The 27,539-nt window shown below is 42.5% G+C and overlaps 1 protein-coding gene across 1 annotated transcript; it reads right to left on the bottom strand.

The window, feature by feature from the left end:
• LOC128724035 (kinesin-like protein KIF21B) lies at positions 1 to 26,694 on the bottom strand. Its single transcript, XM_053817799.1, has 13 exons — positions 26,651 to 26,694; positions 10,420 to 10,558; positions 8,693 to 8,776; positions 8,373 to 8,609; positions 7,830 to 8,298; positions 7,541 to 7,743; positions 5,502 to 7,471; positions 4,263 to 4,748; positions 2,829 to 2,972; positions 1,537 to 1,681; positions 1,174 to 1,463; positions 445 to 1,086; positions 1 to 184 (listed from the first exon to the last, which is right to left on the bottom strand). The coding sequence occupies exons 1-13, from the start codon at positions 26,692 to 26,694 to the stop codon at positions 1 to 3; spliced, it is 5,037 nt and encodes a 1,678-aa protein (XP_053673774.1).
• Between the last annotated feature and the right edge of the window lie 845 nt (positions 26,695 to 27,539).

The raw sequence follows: 27,539 nt of genomic DNA on the forward strand, positions 1-27,539 counted from the left end.
TTAACGTTTCGCTTTAGTACCAACACCACCACCTACAGTACCAGCTACAGAAGCAACAGTGCCACTGCTGCTGCAACTACTACCACCGTTGCACCCGGCACTGACCGATCCTGCACCGGATGAAGAAGCGTTCAGCGTATCCCAATCGGTGGTTACAAATCGCCAGATCCGTACCTCACCGGAACTATGCGTGGGCAAAATTGTAACATCATTGTTTTTTTTGGATACGCAAATCGCAACGAGAGCAGGAAAAGAGAAAAGAGGAAAAAAAGAAAACCGTAAAACCAACCCATCGACAAAAGCACCATACACGATAAACGATTCATAGTATTACCATGTCGAACCATATATAGAATATTAATTTGAAAGAAGAAATAAAACATCCCCGAAAGACATATCAACCCCTAGGATAAAGATTGCGGAATGTAGCAAAAGGATACTCACTTGGACGCGGTAAAGACGCGATTATCGCTCGTGACAATGTCGTTGATTGACTGTTCCGTCTTCATTTCGGCTAGACTGTCGCATGTTTTAATATTCCATAGGCGCACAACGCCACCACGACAGCTAGACAGTAGAATATCGCCGTAGATTGCCATCCCGGACACCCAACCCTTGTGGGCGTTGTTGAGCGACTGCTTGAGCTCTCCGTTTCGCAGGTCCCACCTTTTGATCCCGGAATCCCGACTCCCAGAAAACAACTCCGCATCGACACCGATGGCATCGTTCGCAACTGCCAGCGCCTGCACACCGTCATAGTGCGGAGGTTCCAAATTGAGCAGCGGTTGTACTACGCCACCAGTCGAGTTCACTTCAAACACCTTCACGTAATGGTCCTTGGAGCCAGTTGCGACCAGATCGGTGTTGTTAGGTCCTTCCCAGGCCGTCAAGCACATGACGGCTGCCTGATGGCCGCCGGAAAGTCGTCCCAGACATGCGAACTGCCGTAGATCCCAAAATCGCACTTTATCAGATGCCGCCGTGTAGAGCTTTCCGGATGCACCCATCGTAAGGGCTGTGATGGAGCATTCTCCCGGTACTAAGTCAGAGAGCGTCGCGTTCGAAGGTAAGGTTATGCCCGAAGAGCTGTAAAAGAGGGTAAATTATAGAGGGCTTTGTTGAAGTTTCCTAGACTCGTATTCTGGCACCCATATTTCAACACTCGTTGCCTACCATAGAGTAATTATGGGACGTATGTTGCTGCTTCGTAGGTCCCACACCTTGATGAAAGCTCCCGAAGCAGAGAACAGCATATTGTTCGCCCGATCGTACTCAACGGCCGCCACCGGTCCGAGGTGGCCAGTCAAACAGTGCGGTGTCGAGTTGGAACGTAAATCCCAAACTTTTACCGTGCGATCTGCGGCCGCCGTGAACAGCATCTGATTGCTGACCTTTATCGACAGCACCGAGTTTGTGTGTCCTTCGACCACATGTGTACAGATCAGCGGAGAACCGGCCTTGTACTGTTAGAAAAGAAAGTTGCAGTTAAACAGTGGCCTTATTCCGTCCTTTTCTTTTGGCTGCACGTCAACTTACCCTTCCATTGAGCTCCTTAATGTTCCCTCCGGGCTGGGGATCTTGCGTTCCAGCACCGAGACGCGAAAATACGTCCCCATTGTCCTCGCGGGAAACTCCGCGCCGGTACACAGGTGGCGATGTTGGTACGTCACCCGAATCCTCACTGCATTGGCGCATTGGTTTTTGTGCATTAGGGTGCAGCATAGTTATGTTTTGAATTGTGCAGGTTGGTTGTTGCAGTATGAAATGGTTGTTATGTTATCAGACAGCAACGCGGTCAGTTTAGCAAGAGCACGCCGGCAAACATCAAAACACGGGAAGCACATTAAAAGCACACAGCAAACACGCACGTCAATTTGAGCCAGCGTTGGGGTAGTTTCGGTTAGACATCCAGACAGCCAATCGATCAGGCGCGCGACATGGTTAGTTTGAGGCGTTCATGACGATGATGAATTAGGTCGAAAATAAAAGATAAGATGTTTGTATCTTGGATTAATGCCACTGTTGAAATGATAAAAAAACAGTAATAACCTAACAGAACTAACGAAAGTTTAAAAAGAAAAAAAACATGCCATGTTATGCATTGAAAAAAAAAGCATTCTCATTTATCTGAAAATTAAAAACAACATTTTATTATTCGCTTAACGTTATTTTTTAAACTTTTTTTTAAAACTTAAATCTGCGAACAATCCCATCGATTAAAGGTGGAAAAATACATCCTCTTGTTGATGATCAATGATCCTAATGTGTTGCCTTAAATAAAAAACGTTCTGTTAGCCAAAATATACTAACACTTTTCCTAACCCCACACCAAAATTCACTGATAACTGATTAATAGCTAATTAATACTCCGTTTCACGTATTAGTTTGGCTTGGATTGAAAATGGAGCTATCCACTGGCAAGTGGACAATTGAACGCAAACGAATGTTTCTTGTAAGCCAGTTAGCTTTGATGCGTGCCTTTGTGTGTGTGGGAGTGTGTGCAGATAAAAGGATTCACCGCATCCTTTACGCACGCAGCACCATCTCCTAGATTCGGTCATCGTTTACCGTAGTAGTAGACCGCCGAATTCTTAAACTGCTGGTCACTTATTAAACCGCTGAAAAGGCAGCAATGGCGGAGGATGTTTTGACGTTGTAAAAAAAACACACACAAAATCATAAACGAAGCCTAAGTGATGCTGACAATAATACTTCACTTTCAATAAACTGGATAAACAGAGATTTATCCAATGAAAAAATGAAACTTGTATGCACCGTGGGCCGTTGTTGTAAGAATATCCTTAAACGGGGAAAAAGCTTATACTTACATGCCCGGGGAAACCTTGCTGGGGAAAGTTCTGCGGCTGATCCTCGGTGACGGTGGAGCACCATTAGCTTCAAATGATTTTCGAGCAAGCAGCGGTGATGCGGTACTGTTCTGGCGCGATAGTCCTTGGTGCGGCTGTAGACCTCTGTAAAATGCGTGTGTTGAGTTTCGAGTATTCGAGTGTACGATGTAAAGTGTACCCTTACACACACCCTTTACCCATTACATACAAAAAATGAAGGAAAAAAACGTTGTGCGTGCGCTTGTGAACAGGTAATGAAGGTATGAAGAATAAAACTTGCTAGTTTGGAAGATTCCATCAAGATAATAAAAATCCTTTATTTAAATGGCAGTGCGTTTGATCACATAATGTACTAGAACACTGTTTCAAATCTATCCCGTGAGAGAGCAGATTCACGACTCTTCCTAGTGCTGTCTATAATAATTCTAAAAATGTGTGTGCAGCCTCGGACTGAGAAACATTTTTCTGCAACGAAATAGTAGACAATCAAACAAACAAACAAACAAAAAATACCGAATCCATGAGCGTGACGAGATAAGACGCAAATACTGTGCACATATCTCCGTAACTTAACAAAGCAACACAAAGGATAACAACATCAACACAATAAAACAAACTGAGGGATTAATTAACATCCTTGAAAGGAAAAGCTCTGTTTGATAGCGAATGCTCTCTAAAGCCTTTTGATCAATCCGTTTTCTTTTTTGGCAGAATGCTCCATGTACCGCTGCACTGGTGAAGAAACGATGGTGCTGCCATTGTCCAGCAGGGTGACTGATGAAGGCAACAGCTGTCCACCTAATGTGGCCAAACTGTGCTCCATTAACCGTTTAAGCTCGAGAAAAGCCTGTATCGGTAAAATGCTATACAGCATATCGATGGTGGCGAGCAGACGCAGCAGAATTTTTCTAAAACAAAGAAAACGATACATGATGGCTCGAACAGTCGTCACAGCGGGAAACTTAACGGACGTCATGAAGAGTATGCCCACGTCCGGGAACAAACAGCACGCTAATTAGTACGTGCAAATAATCATGCCTATCACTGCAGCTCAATCCTATTAGTGTTTTACAACAAATTCCAGCAAACGGTAGCCTTCATGGTCCGATTTTGTTATGAAATGGTATGATGAAAAAATCATGATACGATCGCGAATTAAGATGATCTGCAAATGCACAAATTCACGAACTGAATGGTCACATTGAAAGGACTTTTACACCAATTTTACAGCGATAGACGATGCTTTGGCATTGCAGTTAATGAGGATCACCTTCGCACAAACCCCCTGGCAAACCTTCTTACAAACGCACACACAGGAACAAAAATTCAACCTCAGCACAAGCCAAGGATAACGGAAGACAAAAGTTAGTCCCAAAACAACTGAAAGCAAACCTCAAATCTGTAACTACTTACTTCAGAGAACCGGGTGCACTGGGAACACGCGAAAGCGGTACAAAAGATCTGGTGGAAGCAACCGGAGCTACAGGAGCCGGTGGAGCGGTCGGTAGACCTGCGTTAGCGGCCGCGACGGCATCCATCGCCCCGTCCAGTATCGTGTAAGAGCGCGTCATCACGTCCGACCTGTCGTGCCGGTCCTGCAGAGAGGGCGGGTGCTTCGTGTCATCGTCATCTGCGGAATCCTCGAGATAAATACAAATACCCACTTTTTCAAGCTTACTGCCGTCATCGGCGGCTCCATTGCCAACGATGGCCCCACCGGTTCCGGTGCCTGTAACACTTCGGTTCGCAGACCGATAGTCCCCAACCGCACCGTCGCCGGCCGGACCGACGTAGCTCGAGCTGCTGCCGTACAGTAAATCCTGAATCGTTGCCATCGAAGGCACCACGGCGGGGTTTCGTCTTTGTTTCGAGGAGTTCCTGTAGGTGACGGTAGAATCGCTTCATTTTCAATTCATTTCCAATTGCGGATATAATGGGTTCGTCACGAGGGTGCATTGTGACCAGAAGAGGGTAGGGGGAAGTTGCATTGGACGCAAGAAAAGAAGTAAAGTAGCGAGAAACGGAAGCAAAGCCCCAGATAAAAAAAAGAAAAAGAGAAAATTCAAACTCAAGCATGAAAGCAACTAAACTAATTTGGAGAAAAAATACACAGGATTTTTTTAAATGTACCCATTACTTAACAATAATTAATTGAATTAGGTTTTTTTTTACACAAATCTTTCCAAACGATGTAAACATAATGGAACAATATTTGTAAAATTATCAAAACAAAGACTTCAGTTCATTTCATTGATCCGTACATTCGATGCAGACTTGTACGTAACCACTTCATAACCAATGTTTGATCGATTTCTTGGTGTTTGTGGATATCTTCGTGAGCTAGGAGTAAGAAAAATAATGTCGACGTTACAAATTTTATAGCACCCGTAAAGTTGAATTACGTTTTTAAATTTTTGTTAAGTAATCACTGTTTGGAGTACACTTATGAGCGGCAGATATACAGTACATATTTACAACCATCTAATGTAGGTTGGGTTCAACATGATAAGCACTCATTTACAAATACAACCAACGCAAATTCCGAGAGAAAAAGCTTGTCGTTTTTATGTGAGCTTATGTAGAAAATCAAAATAAGAAAACTTGGCAGCTAGCTGCCAAATTCGTGAAAGGACATTTGTTATGTTTACTCACAGGTTCGTGTTACTGCTGCTCGGGGAAGGACTGCGTGTAGTCGAATCTACAACGTGCAGCAATCGATACTGTGACGAGGACGGCTGTGGTTCACCATTTTCTATAAAATTCGACTGCGATGCATTCACGTACGAGTTAGCGGATTGAGCGGAACTGAAGCTCGTTTCAGATGTCGCCGGCACTGGGGTCCGGGCTAGCATATACTGAAGGAGCTGCTCCTGGGCGCTACTATCCTGCTGCATCTCCGTTAACAGGGCGTCCCGCTCACGCAGCTTCGATTGTGTAACACCGGCATCGCACACGTGCCCGATCGTGATGTTGCACACTCGTTGTAGCATAAACTTCGCTTCCTCGATGGTTCCGATGTTGTCCATAATGGTTTGCAGCATCGCGTGCTCCGAGCTTAGATCCTTTCCTTCCTCCATCTGGATGATCGAGTTTTGTAGATCAGTTATCGTGTCATGAAGATAGTTCATATTGGCGATGATCGTGTCCTCTTGGGATACCAGATCATGCAACGAAGACTCGGCGTTATCTTTTTTGCGATGCCGCAAGTTTGTTAGCTCCCGACTACACGTGTCACGTTCCTGCATGACGCGATCCAGCTCGATCTCAAGCTCTTGCACCGCCTGTCGGCTACGGGCAGCACGCATGATGGTCCTTTGCAAAGCGTCCCAGCGTGTTTTAAAGCGCTTCGTCCCTTGCAGCATATTGCTGACGGAGATTTTCGTAGCAACTCGGCCAGCTGCCTTCAGGCTCATCACACCACGTTGCGATTTACGAAGGTTTGACACCTCCTCAGTCTTGCGTTTTAGTACCTGATCCTTGGCGGCTCCCTGAGCCTGGAGCGATTTGATGATATTCACATGTTTTCTGGTTTCTTTACGCAATTGCGCAATTTCACGCGTTCTTCGACTTTCCATCTCTTTATGTCTGTTATTCTCTTCTTGTATTTTCTTCATTAGCCGCGTTTTTACCTGCTTTAGCTCCACCAGCTCACCACGAAGGGTTTTTATCTTCACGTCCTGCGCCTGCATGTTACGCAGCAACCGCTGGTGCTCCTTGTTCGTTGATTGCATTTGATTGAGCTGGCGCTTCATCTCAATAATCTTACGTTCGTAGTCCTCTTTCACACGCTTAATGGCCCCTTCACTGTTTGTGCTTTGGCCCTTACTGTTCAAGGGGCCTCCGTTCCCTCCATTGATCAAATTCGCTAACATTTGATCCCGCTCACGTTCGGTGTTGGCAATCTTTTCCTTCATCACGTTCAGTTGCTTCTCGTACTGCTGACGCATTATTTGCATTCGCTGCTGGGACTCTTCTAATTGCTCGATTAGACGTACCTTGAGCTCAATGTCCGAATTTACGTCACATATTTCCGCGCGCAGCTCTTCCGCCTTATCGTCCGACTCAGTGTCCGATTCACTATCCGAATCCTGCCCCAAACAGGTACTGCTCGAATCATTTTCTAGACCCGGTAACGAACGGGACATTAGTGTTTCTCGTTCCTTTTCCATTTCGTGCTTCAGCAGATTGATCATCGTTTCCGGGTTGTCTTCGATGAAAGGATATCCCTTGAGGCCTAGCTTGGATTGCGATGGCTTGGCTTTCTTAAACTGCTGGAACATTTGTTCCGATTCGATCAATTTAGCCTTTAACTTTTCTATCTCACTTATGTAACCCACAATCAGCTCTTGCATAGCCGAATCGTTCCCCCCACCAGATAGTGGGTTGGTGCCATTTGCTGGACAGGTGGCACTGACGCCATCTCCACCCGCGGAAGACCTAACCAACGAAGACATTGTCTGCTGCGCTTGGAGCGCTGAATTTTTGTCTGTCAACGAGTTGATGGTTTCTTGCATCGCCTTTACACGTTGCTGCAGTCGTTTATTGTCTTGCATTAAAATTGCGTTCTCTAGCGACACATCCGAGATCGCTGCGTTACCCTCAGCATCCACGCTCCGTTTGCCCTACAACATTCAGAAATGGTTGATAGTCGTCTTCGACAACAAACACACAACCTCTCGTTCACCACCTACCTGTTTGTATTCGAGAATCTCCAGTTGCAGATTGGCAATTTCTCGCCGCAACAGCGATATGGTTCGCGAACTCTGGTCTTGGTTGATTTGTACTTTGTTCTTAATGTTTCGCGCCCGATTGGCGTACTTCAATGTGTTGAGGGTCTCCATAAAGTCACGATCGCTTGGTGAAACGCAGGCAATCATTATTGTTTGGCTGTTGCCTGTTCCCAGACATGAAAGAACGTTCGAATGCAATTAGTATATTAAAAACCGACGAAGAAAGCAACGCGAGTAAAGAGTATATTACCTCCTAGCGAATCCTGTAGTAATCGCGTCAGCTTCGAATCTCGGTACGGCACATGGGACACTTTTTTTGTTTTGTCACCAAGTGCAGATATCACATTGCCCAAAGCCAGCAGGCCACAATTGATGGAAATTCCTTCACGAGCCCGCTCACCCGTGGCCCCGGTGCGCTTTAGTCGCTCTGAACCAGCCAGATCGACAAAATGAAACTTGGAAGTGAGCGTTTCCGTGTCACCATCAACATTACCGCATTGTTCTGCAGACATGACGCGTTGTCGCCGTATTAGAATGGTGAACAGAGCATGGCTTCGTGACGACTGTTCGTTCATCTGCGTGGAGGCCGTGGTTCGGGCTAAAGCACCTTGCTGTAGACAACTAAGAGCTTCTTGAGGTCCTGTTAGTGGTTTGATAGTTGCACCTGCCACCGAAATGCCTCCATTCGCATCCTCAAAAATTTTAAATACACGTCCACCCTGCAAGAAAGAAGTAACGTTTGGAAATCTTTCTAAATTAAAGTCCCACATTTCTGGCAAGCATACGGTAATACCTTATTATAAGGATCGAGCAAATCGATTATTTCTTCATTATAAAGCTCCATAAATTGTGCCGCGACGCTGAAAGTCACCGCTCCGAGATAGGTGCCGTCTTCATCATACGGATTTTGCTGCAATTGTGCAATGCCTTCGAACAGATGGCGTACTGCTCGTGGTATGATACCTTCCTGCATTTCCGGTACGGCTCGTTCGAATCCAGTACCCATGGTGTACGTCTTGCCTGATCCAGTCTACCATAGGGATAAAAGTACGGTGAAGATTTACTACATTCTATCAATTGACTGTATGCAACAACACAATTCAAGCCGCTCACCTGTCCGTACGCCAACACCGTAGCGTTGTAACCTTTCAAAGCTCCATCTACCAATTTTTCAATACAACTATTATACACAGATACCTGCAATGCAAAAACAAAACACACATAAAAGATAAATAACCTTACGTTGCACCCGCAAACATAGCTGAAAGGTATAGTTTAATATCTGAATGTAAATCATCTTAAAGCTTACTAAGTATACTTAGTCTCACTCTCATTTTGGAGTCATGACGTCGTACAGAAAGATCTCGTGTCATGCCAAATAAGTGATATGAAAAATCCTTTTGCAAAAAATGTTTTTTTTCGTTCCGTGTGCGCAGATATGTAGTGCCTTTTGAGAGCATATTGTATCCATTTGTTTTGCATATTACTACATTGCAGCGACAAATCACGTACCACAAAAGAGGTACAGCCCATACTGTTGAATTAGTTGCTCCCAACAAGTCACTGTTGGCCCTACATGGAAATGCTGGCCCTGTCGTGATGATGCAGATCGGCGTTATTCCACGCTCCACATTTCCGTGCACAAACAATTAGGTAATGCACGGCAGCATCTCTTCGACCGGGCCTCCTCACGTCATCACCGGTGGAAATAAACACAAATCCCGCGGGTAAGCTTTGGGATGAGAAAATATGAACCAGTATCGAGTGGAGACGCGGCAGCGCAGCAGTACTACACACAGGGTGTCCGTAATTTCTTATTGCTGTTGCTTCTTTATGGAAAAGTTCCCAAACCAGAAAACAAAACTCCACAGGCACATCCGCTATAAGACGGATCACATAGCGGAAAATGTGGCATTCAACATTTCCCGTCTTTTCCAGGGGATTATGATTCTCCCCTTTATATGTCTTGGATGTGTTCTTTTTTTTCACTATGTTGGTAATGTTTACGAGTCAGTTTACAGTACAACATCGCTTACACAAAGCTATGTTTAAATGTGACACCCGTTCAAAGCACATATATCATGCTTCAAGCAAATAGAACCCTTCTTGAAAGAAACATGAGGAAATCATTATCCGCAGGTTTGATCATATACGTGTTATAGAACAACAAACAAAGCATATCACCAAACCCCACTAACCTGCATTCCATTTCGGGTCGCTATCTTGATAATGGTATAGAGAAAACAAAAAGAGCATCAACATCATCGCTCGTTCACATATACAATGCATAGCATATGTATTGCTATACAAGCTATCTTCTGCGTTGAACTTTTCGGCCCTCAATTTACTTCAAATACAAGTTGCACAATGTACGATTGCATTAGGTTTCTTTTTTTTTACATGCGAGTTTGTTAGACAAAGTGCATATGCAAATAGTATTTGCGCATTTGTTTTTTTTTTTTTGATAAAAACTAATTTTATACATTTTGGGGTTGCATTTACAGCCTTAACCACAGACCGCATTGCCGAATCAAGTTTTATTCCTACTAACCAACAAAGAATCATAAATTTTAGCAAAATGTCCGGCCAAAAACAATTACCGAGAATGAATTTGTGTAGGGATCAATCTCAAATTCACAAAGCCTTGTTACTCAGCTGATTTCTCGTTACAGTAGAATGAAGGCCAGTTACCACCAGCGTTCAAAATAGCCCTATAGGCTCTTACATGATCCAACCTACGCAACATGGGAGACCCCCACGTCCGATACCCGCTCATGGACACACATTCTTCCTCCGTAAAGTCTAGGGCCCTTTGCGAAGTTTTGTACAACAACACTTACCTGCGTCGTACTCATATCGAACACATAGTCGAAGGTAAAGGCCTTATCGGATCCGAGGAGAACCTGAGGTTCGCCAGGCGTGACCTGCGTGCACACCCGGCACATATCGATTAGCTCACGCGGTATCTGTGGACGAATTCTGAAAAGATATCCACAACAAGAGAAACAGTTAGTAACGCACGAAGCAGATCAAATGCGTTGTGAAGCAGCCCTCGCGCCTACATGATAAATAATCGTAAGCAATTTGGTATTGATGAGATACAAGCCAGTGATGATTAATGGTGAACTATGCAATTACAACTCTACGACTATCATAAAGACCTTTTTTCTTGCAACACTGCAGAGAAGAGAGAGAAACGAGCTTTAGTGGAAAAGTAGAGTTACCTAGATTATTCTAGCCAAATTATCTCACATGTATGCAAAAAAAATCGATTAAAGGATCTGAATTACATCGGTTAGTGATCTCCAACCAGGCGCCTATGTATATTTGACAAGACAATATATATGCAACTGTTGTATAGGTGGAATCTGTTGTATAATAACTTTCCTTGTAGCTCATCAAGTAAACCAGAAAACCTGTGCCCATTGGATGGATCTCACTGGTCATTAACAAAACCCACTATGTCCCTCTATTATCCAGACAAACATATTGCCTTCATACATCCCTCAAGACCACACGGAATTGTCTAAGCGGAAACAGTCACCTTTATGCCGGAAGATTAAAATATTTCCCGGCTGACTAAGTAAGTTCTTTTCATTGGGTGAAACATTGAGTAGCTTCCAACACGTCGAAAGTTACGTTGCTACCAACTCTCGCCTAAGCCGTTGTTGTAGTTTCCACATGTGCAATCTAATGCACTAAAAGAGCTACCCGTTACAATAAACGCTAACTGTCGATAAGATTAAAACTTGTCTTGCATTTTCGTTTTGGCAATACAGGAAAATCTTAGTACCGACACTAGACACGATCGTAGACACATTCTCGCTAATGGGCGTTATGTATAACTCCCTCTCGCCCTACGCGCACGTCCTTCACTGTCAACAGGTAGTATGATTGATATTACGATTTATACGCTAGTTCATTTTTCTTTGGTAAGACATATGATCGATTATAAAACATGACAAATAAACCTTAAAAATAGATTTAAGTTTTATAAATCTTTGAATAACAGTACATGACAGAGAAATAAGCTTCACAATAATATAGCTGAATGTTTTTTTCTCATGTAGACTTGTATCTAAATGGCACATACACATGCTAAGCGATTGAACCTCATGAAAATAAAACTATTAAAATAGCATCAAAAATGCAATCACGAACCCATTCAAAAATAATGATCTGTACGTGATCGGTCGAGTGTCGGCCATCGTTGATACTTCATTCGTCTTCCAGACATGCTTACTCAACTGCCTCCGGAAGAACATGTTAGCCGGATTAACACAAAGTGCGGAAAAGCTGTCTTAAAAACGAAAAGATGGACGAATATGGAACAGCAAACAAAATCCGGCGCACGTTTTGCTTCTTACCATAAACACCGCATGCAACGTGTGTCTGATTTTGCTGTTCCATGAAAATGCACCTCCACTTGAGCAAAACCATGAGTAACTCTATACATCGTAAGATGGAATCATTTGTAAGCAGACGGTATGAAATTCGAATGGACATAACTTTTAAACACGTGCTAGCTCCACAGAATATATCCAAGGGTTATGAAAAGTAACTTTACCTTCAACCACCTTTCCTGATTTCAGATTTGTTTACGACGCACGTGAAGTCGAGTTAAATTTTCCTACACTCGTTCGACTGCCCTTTCCATATCGTGACTATCTAAGCTGAGGGCATTAAAGTATGGTGTCGGATAACGCCTAAAGGATCGACCAAATGAATGAAGACAAAATTTACCTCTGTTTGCCTAGATCACGTTCCGGGGTTTCTAGCGAAATATGAGAAAGTTATGCGGGTGTGTGCTGGTGCACTTTAAGACATTTTATGCACACTGACACTCAGTGTACTCTTTCACGTACGAGAAGCCACGAAACAAAACGCCAAGACGGTGAAGCTTCGAAAGGTCTTCAAGACTACAAACGAATTTGCACCACGGTAGCATTGCTTTTACAGCGATAGCTGTACACAAAAATATCCTCAAACGAGTAGTATTTGTGTCTATGCGTATTTAATTCCTGATCCATCCCTGCCTATACCTTTTTAAGGTAATGGCGCACAGGAAATCAACTGCCGGTGGATCTCGACCGGTATGGATTGCTTCATAACAATAATCATTCCTTTTATATATTTGCAGAATGTCCACTACCCTCCCGATAATAATGACATCACCATGCCATTAGTATACGTTCAGATTTTAGTTTTGCAGGTGCTTTTCCAGTACAATGGCATTATCTTTACACAAATAAAGTGTTGTCTTCTGCTAGCATAGGCATAACTACCGTGTTATGGTTCAAGCAAGAACATCGGAGAAGTTTACTTTTGATTACGCTGGGGCAGACAAGTCAAGTATTATGGATTTAGCTGGAGATGTTGAAGAGGACGAATGTTTATGTGCCATCGGACATTTTATTGACAGTAAAAAAGAAACAAATGTACGATTTTCGAGAGAACCTATCAAAAAAACATTGCAGTCAAAGTAAAACAACATTTGTGTTGGCATAAGTAACCATGCTTATTAAATTATTTCATACTAACAGTCACACTATCCCATGGGAATGTGAGCAAAAACCACCAAATGAAAGAGTGCAACCGCTCTCAGACAAAGCAAACACCTTTTGTACGTGTTTTTAAACAACTCACGTTCCTTATCTAACACTGTACAATGCTGATTTTTTTTATCAAAGTACCACTATCCGCTGCCATTGTTTTGCGCCGACTCCATGTGTTCAGCAATAACTACTTCTTAATGCATAGTCTATCCTCCTGTAGGAAAATGATAGCACGGGAAGGAAGGAAACTTTCTTTGCTGTCACATTTAACTCTCATCGTGGCCAGCAACCGTTGCTTGCATCGTATACGTGTGAAACAATTAGCGTTAAATGAAACGCACTCATTGCCTACATTGCCAGGGCCGAGCGTACTATTCAATTGCATCGATCATTTCATTGTCGTGGGGAAAAATAGATAGGATTTATTATTATTATTATTATTATCGTGAAACGCCACCACTTAACATCCACCCGACCTGATGATTCCGAATCTCAGTTAGTTAAACTTCATTGATAGTTGAATCAATATTCCCAAGCCGAATGAATAACGACAATTTAAAACCATAACTGAAACCATTTGCTCGTATAAGCAGCCCTATATGAGCCATTACCTATAGATAAGATAAACCTTTGCAGAGGTTTAAAAAAACCGAATGAAACCTGATTTTCTTAATAACACGCAGCATAACAGCACGACTTCGTGAGAGGCTCCTGTTTCACATGGGCTTGTTAAATGAAATCAATATGAATTGAAAATGAAAAACAAAACATGTTTATTCAAAAACAATATTAATTGTCGTGTGATTTAATCCTATAACACATCTTGTTGCATATCAGCTGGCCAAATGTGACATCTAGTAAAAGATGGTTAGTTCAATAAAAAACCATATACTTGTGTTACTTAGTGTTAGGAATATTTATTGCATTACTAACTGACAATAAACTTCTCACGATCTCGCACAGTTCTCCCGCCCAACACACCTATGAATCAACTTTACATGTTTTTAACTTATTTTTGCTTTTTTTTCAGCGCACCCACACGTACGCCCGACGAACACTTTTTCCATTAATTAATGTCTATCTATTATAATACCGGTTTAACTAGTGATTTTTTGTTTACTTGACGTCACCGTTGATATGACGCTCGTTGGATCATTAATTCTGTGCACGGTTTTAACGACCACACCTAGGCTGCTACTGTACGTCATGTACAATGTCAAGGTTAATATGCATCAACATAAAGGTATTTTTGATTCTATAGTTTTTACTTATCTAAATTTTTTAACGCATATGATAAAAAAAATATGATAAATCTTTTAAAAAAACTCAGTACAATGCGAAGTATTAGCACGGATAGAAATTCAAAACATGCTGCTATAGATGGAAAGCTGTCTTATAACCCCGATCCAAAAACGGAAACATATATGAACGAGACATTCTCAACCCATTGAGACGTCCTCCCGCACGATTACATTCTAAAACGGGATCGCGTGGCGACCCGTATTTGCATGCTTATTTGCCTTTTCTTTTAAGTGCATACATTATTCTCGCGTCGAGAGTTTCTCTTTCTCCGCCAATTACCCACGTGGATAGATCCTGTTAGCTGTGCGCGGTGCGCCAGCGGAAAATTAACACATATAAATTCCCACAACCGCAGCGTGTCAAACATGGAAATTTCGTACCAATGGATTATGCATTCTAAGGAAGGTGCATTAGAACGGTTCATCAAAATAAAGGTGGTAATGAGAATGTACTAGATTGTAAACAGTACGCCAATAATAGTGTTTCGATATATGAATTTAGCCTCTCACTGAAACATCCGAGTGGAAACCTAATTCGGTATTACTTTTTCCATCCACTTTTTCAAATAAAAGACTGTCTCCATCTACCTATAACGATGCTCTCGCGTGCACGCTCAAAAAAGACACCAAGAAACATGTATCATTAAACATTCAAAAAGGCACACGAATACTCACAACAAAAAGGAACAATATATTTCCTGCACTACGGGCGACTCTTGGCACGCTTTTATTTCCTGCCAACGGGGCCAAGCGCTCATGCGCCGAAATCCGGACCGTGAAACCGTCATTCCCTAATTCTCAGCTCAAGTAAACCCCACGCATTGTCGACAGGAGGGCGGTGGCTTAATTAATTGGCCATGCAACATAATTTAGTCCTCTGCTGCTAAATTTTTCCACGGTTTAGTTTTGATCTTACAGTTGCACATCGGGAAATGCTGGTCGCCTCAGCATCAGCTCAAAGATCGTACAAAATATCGCTTGCCACTTGTTGAGATGCTCCGACAGTCTCGAGATCGTTAACCTCTGTGCGAACTATCACACGTAAAGGAATGCGAATTGGGGGAGGTTTTTTTCTCGTCGATGTAATCTCCTTAAGATTCATTCATTAATGCCTTGAGATGAGCCATCAGCGGGAAGTTGTATATCTTCCCTTTGTTGTTACCCATACAGTAATCTAACAGCTAATAGCCTGATAGCGTTTGTGTTTTTTTTTCAACAGCGCTCTGTTTCCGCAAATGAACAGAAGATGCTTAAGATTTTATCTTCTTCACAATGTGCATCGGAGAATCGCCCTTTTTCTCTAATTGTATATCATTTCTTAATCCAAAAAGTACAAGAAAATCACGGCAAGTTGTTTCACAATTTGTTTCCAATGACGCCCTCAATTGGAGCAATCGCATAATTAAAAATTTATTACGTTTGCTGGAAAAAATAACTATTCAACGTTTATTTTATATTTGAAAAGGGATTCTCAGTGGCTGTTTAGAGGAATGCCTTTCACTCCACCTGGCACAAATATTTGATATAACAGTCAATGTTTTGTTATGTTATCTTAAACAAAAGATAAGCTAAACAAAATACAATCTCGCCTTTCGAATCATAAATTAAAAAAAAAACCTTTAAAAATAAGATAATGATAAACAAACACATTCTTTTTTTTCATTTATCGACCATAAATCAAAAATTTATAATGTTAAAATAAAATAAATCAATAAAAAATATATCAGCAAAAAATCAAGAAATTATTGTCGAAAAAATCCACCAACAAACCCAACAGCAGTGAATATATAAAACATATCGCACGCCCGATCGAACTCAAAATGAGAACGACAAGAAGGTTATTAACTGCACGACATGTTGCGTAGGTGTACTGACGGTAACCTTCCCCATAACTTAACGCATATCACTCCCCTGTATCAACCCTGGAAGCTCTTGCTTGCCCACCGAAAAAAAAACAAACCTTTCGAACGTCCAAACATTCGTGCGCATGAATGAAACTATCTCGCGCGGGCGCTCACGCAAACAGAACTTTACGCAACGCGGACGAGACGCTGCACCGACCGTTGACGATCGTCATCGTACGAAACTGGTCGTCCTTGACCAGACCATATGCACCAGAGCACCCACTAGCGTAGTCGTAAGCATTGGGAGGAGGTGAGCATGGTCCGCGTACCCTTAGTATGTGGCAGGTTTCAGACCAACATCCAGCAAGCGGGTCGTCTGTTTCTTTAATGGATCTTCCTCCAAACAGCTGACCACTGAAAACGACACGAATATGCCCAGTAGGAAGTGGGCCCGAATGGCGCCGACATCGGTATGGTACGAAAAACGACCGGCCCTCACCCAACAGACAGGACGCCATCTATGTGCTTCCTCTTTCAGCTCGTTTATGCCACCATCGCCCACGTTTGCACAAATGAACATGTTTTATTGCGCCGCGTCGTTTATCGATGGCCCAACAGATGGCACTGTTTGATTTCGCCGGAGATGACCGTGGATGATCAAAGCGCGCGCAACTCGCTATCGAAACCTGCTGCTAGTTCTTACTTGCGCGTTACGTAAGAGGAGATGAGTAAGTGGATAATGGTTTATTTAAATGGCATGTTTAATTTCTTAATTATACAAACAACTGAACCATTGGATCAGTGGCACCGCACCTTTTATCGTCTTTATTGGCATTTATTTAACAGCTTAATTCTCATCACACTTTGGCAAACTCCTAATGTTAAGAAGTGTGATTATTCGTAACAGATCATACTCAATATTTCCATACCGCAATTACTTTAGTTTGCAGAAAAACAGAGAGAATTTCTGAATTTCTCAAGGACTGCATTGATCCTTCAACCACCAACGCGCACTTTCCTTATTTCATGTGTTACCAAGATCATTAAAAAGCGCTAATCCCACGACAATGGTATGGCCATAATCCTACACCGTCTTTCGAAAGCAAAGAGATCTTTCCACTTACAAATCTTGAAAGCAAAATGTCAAGAGCTGTACCGTATCGGTAACCAAATTAGCAGATCCGCCTCATCCAGAATACCTGCGATTCCAGCCTTTGATACTTTTTTAAATTTAAGGTCAGATGCTATAAAAGGTAAACACAAAATTACTCGTAGTCGTGGACAAAAAAATACTGTACTTTTTTTTTACATCAGCATTTGGCGCCTAAAAATCCATAGCTAAAAATAACTAAACTATTGTGAGCGAAAAATCGATCCTCACTAAGCTGCCAAAAAGATTGACCACCGTTCGTACTGAACGGTTTTTTTACATCAATTTCCAATACCCTTACGGGGTAATAATAGGGGCTTCGAAAAAAGCAATCAAATTGCACACGTTTCTGATGTCTCGTCTATGACGTAGGAAACGAATCACAAACACTAAACGACGACTAACAGCTAAATGGATCGAAATTAAATCGATCGAATAGAGTGTTACAATACGAATGAATTGAAAACTCTATTAGATACAGGCATAGAAAGAATGCACCTATCTCAAGGCCAATTGCGTCGCATATCAAGGTTTTAAAAGAATCGTTCGCTTCGTAATAACAAAAATCAATAAAGTATAGTTTTGCTATGCCATCGTTTTAAATTCGAATACAATTTGTGAAGAATATGATGTGATAACAAAAGGAAAAACATATTAGATATGTTAATATTCGTACTATTGCACATTTAGTCATGACGATATTTATTGCAATTTGAGTTGAAAACTAAAGTTCAAACATCTTGAACTGGATAAAATGAAACACTCGAATTGGTTGAAACCTAAATATTTAATTGACGTCGTTTATTAAAAACACAAATTTCCCAAAAAAAAAACATTACATAACACAATAATGAGATTTAGCGTGGGCAGCTAATTTGATTTGAAAACAATCGTTCATTTAATCATTAATTTAATTTCATTTCTCATTTTCAGGCCAAATGAAACGGGAAAATAGTTTAAAAGATAGATACTAATTGAATTGCAGATTAAATCACGCTAATTACAGCTTAATGCGAGCCACACCAAAGTTAAGGTATGATTTTTCAATTCAATTAACTTTAAGATTAATCAGACCGATGTTAAAAAAAAAACCAGATGCTATTATTAGGTATAACCTGTTTACGTAAACACAAAAATACACCCTTTTGTTTTGAAAGCCGCGTGGAAGCTGGTAAAAAAATACGATACCACGATTACGGGAAACTGTCGTCAAATGTGCGTAATTTAATCACTCCGATAATCAATTATCCCCTTCCAATTTAGATATCGCTCGAAGTAAAACGATAACGTTTACCGGTGGCTTTCTTGCATTTAATCACAAGCAAAAAACCGGGATAGTATTAACATGATAAGTGCCACCCTTCGGCACTCTTTGAACCTCGGAGAGATAGTTGCGCAGAGGCTCAGAGAAGGAGCCTTTGGTAGTCTAACAAATTTGCTTACGTCGCTCAATTCACCGAACCGGTTAAAATACAAACGATACCGCGCACCATCACGACTGCGGATCGGGTTAATTTCATTTTATTGACATAAGCCGACATGTCGTAGCGAGCCGCGACTTAGACAAGTTGAAGGGAAACAGGCGCATGCGCGACTCGCAGCCTAGGACTCTGGACAATTAACTTCACAGTGCATTAAATATTGTATACGACGGGTAATCATTCATGCTAACACGGTCTTCATATTGGATTTAAATATTCATTCAATCTAATAATTTAATATAGAGTTTTTGAATACAACAAACAATCATACGATATTTATAAAATGCTTTGTGAAAGGAGGTAATTTAACCAACGGCATGTACTAGACTCAATACATGCAGAAGGCATTTGAGAGAAAAATTATGGTGCACAACGGTTTCTCCAGTAGAAGAGATACGGTGCAATTTATAATACTTCGCGATTACGCCTGACACCTTCAAGCGACTCTTGCTCATAAGTGCAAACGACGTTTCTTTTAAAAGCATTTCCTTATTGTAACTATTCGTTGTTGCTGGAAAAAGCGCATACGAGCTCAGAGCACAACGGTTATTAATTACACTATCGTTGTGTAGATGAATACAAACCACACACCACGCCGCCAGTCGTAAAGATAGTTATGTATGCTTTAACTCCACTTAATCGTATGCACTTATTCGTGTGGCAAGAATTTGCATACGCATTATCTGTTTCCTTCTGCACTTGAGCGTGCCAAATGGTTTCCTCGATCTCGAATTAGGCCATCGCTCAAGATGTTTTGTAATTTGATACCTTTCCAGCAGCCGCCTTTCGAACCACCTACGTTTCATACGGCCCTTAACAATCTCCAGCTTCGGGCGTGCCGGCACACAAATCATTTCCTGTTCTCGAATCGATTTTCTGCTTCCTCTTCCCGGACTCGGCGGAGAAAATTGACGGGTGCATTTAGCGAGTGGAATGAACGCGCCAACTTTTCACCGACATGCAATGCCACACGTTTACTCCTTTTTTACTCATCCAAATGGAAAAGAAGCCAACCAAAACCAATCACCTTCCCTGTGTTGGCCGGAAAAACAGTCCTCTTCAATACGCCAATCGATCATGGAAGCGCATACATCATATGAACACGCACGTGGTTATTTTCCTTGTGGAAAGCAAATTAATATGCCTGTCGGCTATATGATGTGAGAAGGGACGCACCTTCACCAAACTCATGTGAAAGTGTGCCCGATTTAAGGGTAATAGTCTTTGATAGTTAAATAAAATGTACGATCTATGCAAAAAAATGAATTACCCTTTCCATTGATCCATTTTGAACCAAATAATCCACATCAATATCATTAAAGTCACCTCAATGGTGCTCACTCATGCCGACATGGCGTTCAAGGATGGACGTTGCCTTGCATCGTTGGCGGTGCCAAAACAGGCCGTTTAATTAGTGCCTCCAGCTGTCCTGTCCACCCCTGGACGGGATGCGAAGGTTACGAAATCATTTAAGGAAATTAAATAACATTTTGTTCTATTGCAAGAGAACGGTTTATCCGATGAATGCCTCTTTTACTCGGCTTTATGTTTTATCTCCCTTGTTGACAATTTTCAAGTTATTGGAATATTTTTTAAAAACCTTAGAATTGACCTTTGATGTGAATTATTTATTCTACAGAGCCGAGAGTCCACCCCATGTGAGGCGATTACAGTACACACAACAGGGTGGTCGCTTTTCGGCGGATTATGAAACATCATGCTCAGCGGCTCAGCACCGATGCGCGACCCTGTGAGGCCGGCGTGAACCAATCCTATATTTACCAAGCATCATTGCCTCACGCAAACATTACGCTTCAGCCACAACCTCTTGGCGCGAACAACGACCGCTGTGTGTCTGCCTTCTCGGACATATTCGGTTCGCCTTCCTTCAATCAGCCAAGCTAGGACGCATATGCTGGACGTGCTCAGCCTGTCAAGGTGTTTTGGGTGGTTCAATGGGCCGTCGCCTTGTTTAAAGTGATCGTTTTGAGTGAGCAAGGGAAAAAACACTACCGAGCTAGATGACAATATTTAGAGAAACAATTGTCACTCGTGCGCTACTGCGCGCAAGGTTGCTTTGAGTACCTTTAACACCATTCGAACACAACTCCTGCAAACTCTTACCATCGAGCATTTAGCATTTTTTTATATTATTCAGAATGGATTAGTAAATATCCATAATAATAAATGACGAAACCCGGTACCCGAGACTTCTGTGTGGTCTGCATGTCCTTATTGACACGTCAAGATGCCGCAGCCACTCGTCAGTTTGCCCATAATGAAATTCGAAACTGAAATCTCCTTTAAAATTCTTCTCCTCCTGGTTTCTTTAACCAACTCCACATAAACTCAAATCCCAAAGACACGTAACCGAGCATAGTAAACACGCTTCGTTGTGAATGATCGCGTCGGCACCTGCCATCTGATATACCATCTCAAAGAAGGGCCCTACTACATGGCTAAAGAAAAAGAAGGTCATCGACGCTGTACTCAACTTGGATCGACCGATCTATTTTAATCCTACCTCAACAGAAAGCAGTACCACTAGGAGCAACACCGACAGATTACCGCAGTTACTTGCACTGTGTGGTGATTTTCTCTACTGAGTGGTTGAACGAATTTTATTTTAGATTTCGGCATGATCCAAACACCAGTCCGTACGCGCGAGTTTTGAATCGTACGATTTTACAGCAAACTCGCATCGACTGTTTGCTCTTGAAATTCTGAAACCTCAAGGTCTGATGACCTCGCTCAGATTGTGAGGTAACACAACGATGTGGCGTCAACGACACCACAGTGCTGACCTGGTTACGTCGTTTTATAGGTCGGTAGGGTTTTCCTGCCAAACCCCGTCTACATGGGTGATGTACAAAAAGGGTGCGGCGCAATTGGCTAGTCCCATCTCATTACTATGGTTTCAAACAAAATTTGATAGCTTTTTAAATGAGACAAATTAAACGTTCCAACAATATCCGAACATTGGGAAGCCATTCAATCATGACTTGATCGATTTCATTCAAATTTCTGTTTACCTTCAGTTGTTGAGCTCAACTCTCCAGTTGTTGAGGTCAACTTGAGAAATTTATAGTTGATACATCATAACTCAGACGGAAATAAAAGCTTCAACAGGTGCTTCATAAAGAAGCACATTCGTGTTTCGCTCTTTTTCCGTTTCAAAGGTTCTCCGACGTCCTCAGCGACCTTAACATTGTGGACCAGTGGCGCACGCGCGCATAAACATAATGGGTCGTTGTGATTTTCCGATGTTCACAGCCTGGTTTTCCTCTAGAGTTACTTTAGCAGCGATTTCTCACGATGGTCTCGCGTTCAAACAAATCTCAACCGCAATTTATTGTTATTGACAAGAAGGGGGCCAGTGCACGACTGTTGAAGTCATCGAGCGCGAGTGCTGTTTTGTCACGTTTGTCCCCAGCGTGTTCGAGGGTGTCTCTATCGCAGACTTCCCATCGTCGATTAGACAAACAAAACACGCGACCTACACACCTTTACAACCCTCATACCACCTCTTGCTCTTAAATCTACAAGGTGACAAAAAAGTGCCGCCGTTTACGCCAACCGAGGGGCCGCAAACTGTTCACATAATATCAAAGAAACCGCAATCGATTGATTTGCAATTCAGGGAGCTACACTAAGGCTGCGGCTTCTACCGATGCGATGAGTTCAAACCGCAAAAATGGCACCCTGCCGACTGGCGAAGAGGCATCCGGAAATGATAGAGAAGCCAATTGCGGAATCACCCGCACGATTGTATCAAATAACGTGCCGCCGGGCAGCTTTTAATCGGTTTTCCATGCAACACCAGGTCATTAACATCTAGCCGCTAAACGTTGAGAAGCCTCTGCAAAATTACTTCCAAGATTACAGCGTCACATTTCGTCGGTAGCGCATTCGAGAAATTTCTGAACGATCCATCGAATTCAGAATTGTGCGCATAAGCAATGTACCTATCGGAAAGGATAAGATTAATCACCTATCGGAACAGCCCAAGCCTATTTGGCAGAGAACCTCAACACACTAAGTTTTTACGAAGCACACTACATCGGAACAACGACACGATACAAAACATTGGAACCGTTGGAAAACCTGGTGGCGCTTAGTATGACGACAGCACTCCACAATCAAAGAGTGTACGACAATCACCATTAAAACGCCAATAAAATACTTCAATCGACCACTTTCCCGGTATGTTTCATGGTAACACCAAGCGGAATCGGAATTTGATACTATCAATTCCACGCGGTCGTCTAGCAATTCGATCTTGTAACTCTTTTTACAAAAAAACACTCTGGCTGGTAGCAACAGAGTGAAAGTACTTTCACCCAGTTCGAAGCATTGCTACTCAGTAACAGTGGCTTGAAACCAGTGAAAATGTCATCAAAATCGATTGGAAAAACTGCTACTATCGCTGCACGCCGTCGCTCCCTCACTGACGTGGGCCTGATCGATTTTCCAGTTATCGAATGTCTTTCACTTTTTGTTCCGATTAGGCAAACGGCATTTCGACAGATCAAATGACAAGTGATAAAGTTTTTCAATGTACCGGTATACCTTCGCGATCTCTGATTTTAACCACTTAGCCTGCGAACGTGGCATTAATCATTTTAAAGACAGAAATAATGTGTAATTCTTCAGTTCAATGTAGCTGTGTTAACGCCGCAATGTCTACGGCCAAACAGTTCATGGCAAACAGCAGACAAACTAAATGTCAAATCCCTGAACAACGTGCGAATATCATCTCCTGCATGTATCGCAAACCATTGTGAAAGGTTGGTTCCATCGGGTATAACGAGATGCATGATAGGGCATACTTTATTCTGCATTGAGCTCACTACCAGCCGGCGAGACCATTGCAGAAATGGACTGGCGTAATTGCGTTAAGTCGCGTGGAGGTCACGCAAGATTGATGCCTAATTTTAGGACCTACCCCGTAGACAGTCTCCATTTTTCTGTGGATCCTATTCACTCTTGTTGTCGCCGCTCGCCGTACCCAAGGCATCAGTAACGTTGGCGATGGTCTAGATACTTTCGATGACCCGTTTGCTCACTCACCGCAAACCATTGCCCAAGAAAAAAGAGTTGGAGGAGTTTTTGAACAAGAAAGCAAAAAATGTTCGAGTTTTCAAGTCGCAGGGTGATAGTTGTAAGGCGTGGCTGATCATTTGAAAAATAATACTTCTATTTCCAACTGGCAAACAAATTTGTAAAAAACGACAGATTGTAGCAAAATTAACAACGCAACAAAGGCATCGAATGCATGTTCAAAGCAAATATTTTCTTATCATTTCCACATAATCAGTTCAGATTTTCAGCGTGTGTTCAGCTCATGAGCACCTGAGCAACGTTCCAATCATCACAAAATGTCCCAATATTTGTTCAAATGTGCCCATGCTTTCCTCAAAAAGCAATACCCTTTCAATACCACCATAAACAATTTCATTCACACGAACCGCCGAGACTCGATCGCCACAGAATAAACATCTCCATCAACGGTCGTACGGTTCCTTCAAATCACCCGGAGTTTTTCGTCGGGAAATCTACATATATGGACCGTTGCTTGCTTGTCCGCAGGGCATTAAAGTCTATTCGCATTCGGCCGGATGTTTGATAGATTCGGAAACAACCAAACCCTCTACCGTCTGCCCATGATGACGCGTTTGCACCAGTATTTCCCGCCTGACCGTCGTTGGTCTAACGAAATTTGTCTGACGGCCAATGTCGATATAGACATGGATTTGCGTAGCACGAAACGCTCACGCACACGGTGTAGACAGTGAGATGAGGTAATCGTCCCGACCTCTCTTCCTTACACGTACGCCAGCGTGTGGATGTGATTGACGAAGTGTGATATGACCATTAGGCGTGAAATCTCGCTTCTTGTGAAAGAAATGCCAGTAACCGCGCGCGCACATCCACGCCGGCATAGGAAAAAAACTAGAAGGGAAATCGCTAGAGGCGCGTATCTCGATTTGACTAAAGGAAGGTTAAGAGATAAGATTTTGAGGGCCGCATACATGCGCCACAAAAAACCCTAGGCCCTGATGGAGTATACCGCGGGTGAGTCAGAAAATACTGTTTGGGTACACGTTGTCAACTTGACGACCTTAGTTGGACCAGGTCCATCCGCTTATCGCAGACGTGGATATCGATCGTGCCATCGTCTGATTGTTTCATTAGACCGCAGTTTAGCGCAATTGTATCATGCGCGTTTCAACATCACGATACAGGACACATAAATTGGTGCATACATAATGGGTGCCACCCATTTGACGAAGTTGGAGTTGTGCAAATCAAGTTGAGGATCATAATCTGCGATCCTAACTGGAGATAAAATGAACAACCCATAACATTTTTCCACACGCTTGAAAAGATTACCATGTAAATGAGACAATTTTCAAGTAGGTGTCAATCTACGCACTCATTACGGGCCTGATTGTTCGACATCTTATTTCAAACCTCACTTCACGGTTTCCATTGACGAGTATTCACCCCCAGGGAAGGCAATCCGCATTAGCATGCAAATAGTAGGTTATTCTTCCAAAAAATAGCGCCTCCTAAAACCGGTGAAGGTGAGGAAACGAAACTGATCGTCACTGCTACGCAACAAACCCCCTGTAGCAATAGAAAGGTCACCATTTCGACTACTGAAATGGAAAAGACTCTGCAAGGCCGCTACGCTCATGACACGGCCGACGGGAAGACGTTATTTTTGTTTAACCGGTTAGAATGAATGAAAATAAGTTTGGTAAATAGAAGGTCGAGGTAGGAGCATGTGTCCTAATTTATTGAAAAAACACGACATTACAAACAGTGTAGTTTCAACAGGGTGTTTTAAAATCATTCAAAAGAAAGCGATGTGAGGTATTTTAACTCTCAAATTAGCCAACATAGCAATCGAGCCTTTTGCTGCTAGCAAAGTGAAGGGTGTGCATCACGGAAAGGGCCTTGCTTATTACGTTTAAATCGAAAAGCAATTGAAGGTAATTTTGTTTCACCTACCGACCATCAAATTGCGGAAAATATGTCGAAAACGTACAGATAATATTAAAGCATCCAAATTGAAAGCAAACGATCTTTCCTATTACTTTTGTGCCTTTTTCGTCTTGCGGCAAGTGTGTAGCAGCCATTAAAGCAAAACAACAAAGTATAATTTAAAATTTGAATGCATAAAAAGAACACCCTACGTTACCAAGCAAAGGTCATCACAACCCGACTCGCAGTTGCACTTTCAATTGCATTCGAAAGAAGACACGACGCGGTCAAACATCATAATTTTTATCATCCACATGATCAAGTGGCAATGGGAGACGTCGTCGGATCGTAGTCGTGATCGTCGCATACTGAACAATGTTCGTTGAGTCAGGTTCTCTCCCTTCCCGGAAGTGGCAATGAATATGGACAACAATTTCCACTGACAACGCAACGGATGAGCGCTACGGCAATGTGGTGCTTGTGGCACCCCGAGAACAGGACAAATAAACACTGGATCCCAATGTATGGGAATGTTTGGCTACGACAAATCTTCCTTATGAAGAAACATCAAACCACAGTAAAGTAAACTTGGCACTAGGTCTTTTTGAATCAATCAACGACTGAAACATTGTTGCCAGAAAATTACGATAACTTTACTTTTATCCCTGATATATGACATCCAAAGCTCATCACAATTCAAAGCTCTGGGGTGCGAAAGTACTGAACACGCTTTTATAAAAGATTACTCACCTGAGGGCCACCCGTACAGACGATTCTTTATCATCATCTGGCATGATGCCGTTTTTGTGGAACTTTCTTCAACGACAAAACAAAAGGATGATGCTCCTTAATGCTGATGCGAACACGTCTAGCTTCCACAACCGGTGCCCGTGCTGACACTCGACTTCAAACAGCACAGGTTGTCACTAATTACAGCTGTCGCTACGTTTTCCAGCTTGGAAGAAACGAACGATGAGCTTTCTGTATGTTTATTTCCCCACAGCTCACCTAAACAGTGATTTCAAGCCGTCTCGGTGTACCGTACTAAGATATATTCTCGTAAACTGTCTCCGTCGTTATGACGCTGACACTTTCCGGTCAGGTAATTTGATGGGCGACTTGTCGCATGCGTTCTGCGGAGTTCTAAAAAGAGAAAGAGAAAATAAAATCATCAGAAATGCTAGCGATCAATAGGGAAAGCGAGATCATTCGCCTCTGCTCATTAACCTAAGCTTGAAACTGTTCAAAATTCTAAACGTCAACCGGGAGAAGATCGAAAGGAAACACACGACGCTCATGAATATTTACAGTGAAATTCGAAAAAAATATAAACAAGGAGCATAAGTAGACATTCGGTGTAACCCCCTTCTCTTAATGGGTGGAATTTGCGGCCAGTACAACGCTTCAAAATACACACTTAATGCCGCGCCGCGTAACCGAGACGTATCCACCGAAAAACCGTCTCCCATGGTCATCAGAACGCAAAGATGGAAGCCGCAGATAGCGAAAGGTAAGAAGGCTACACTGGCAGTGGAAAGGATGGATGAGACTGCGTCATAAATTACTGGCATGTATTTTTACTTCCGCCGCGTACCAAAGGTGAAAAGGGGTGAATGTATCAGACAGAAACGTCAAGCAG

This window comes from Anopheles nili, chromosome 3, assembly GCF_943737925.1.
Source record: "Anopheles nili chromosome 3, idAnoNiliSN_F5_01, whole genome shotgun sequence".
NCBI lineage: Eukaryota > Metazoa > Arthropoda > Insecta > Diptera > Culicidae > Anopheles > Anopheles nili.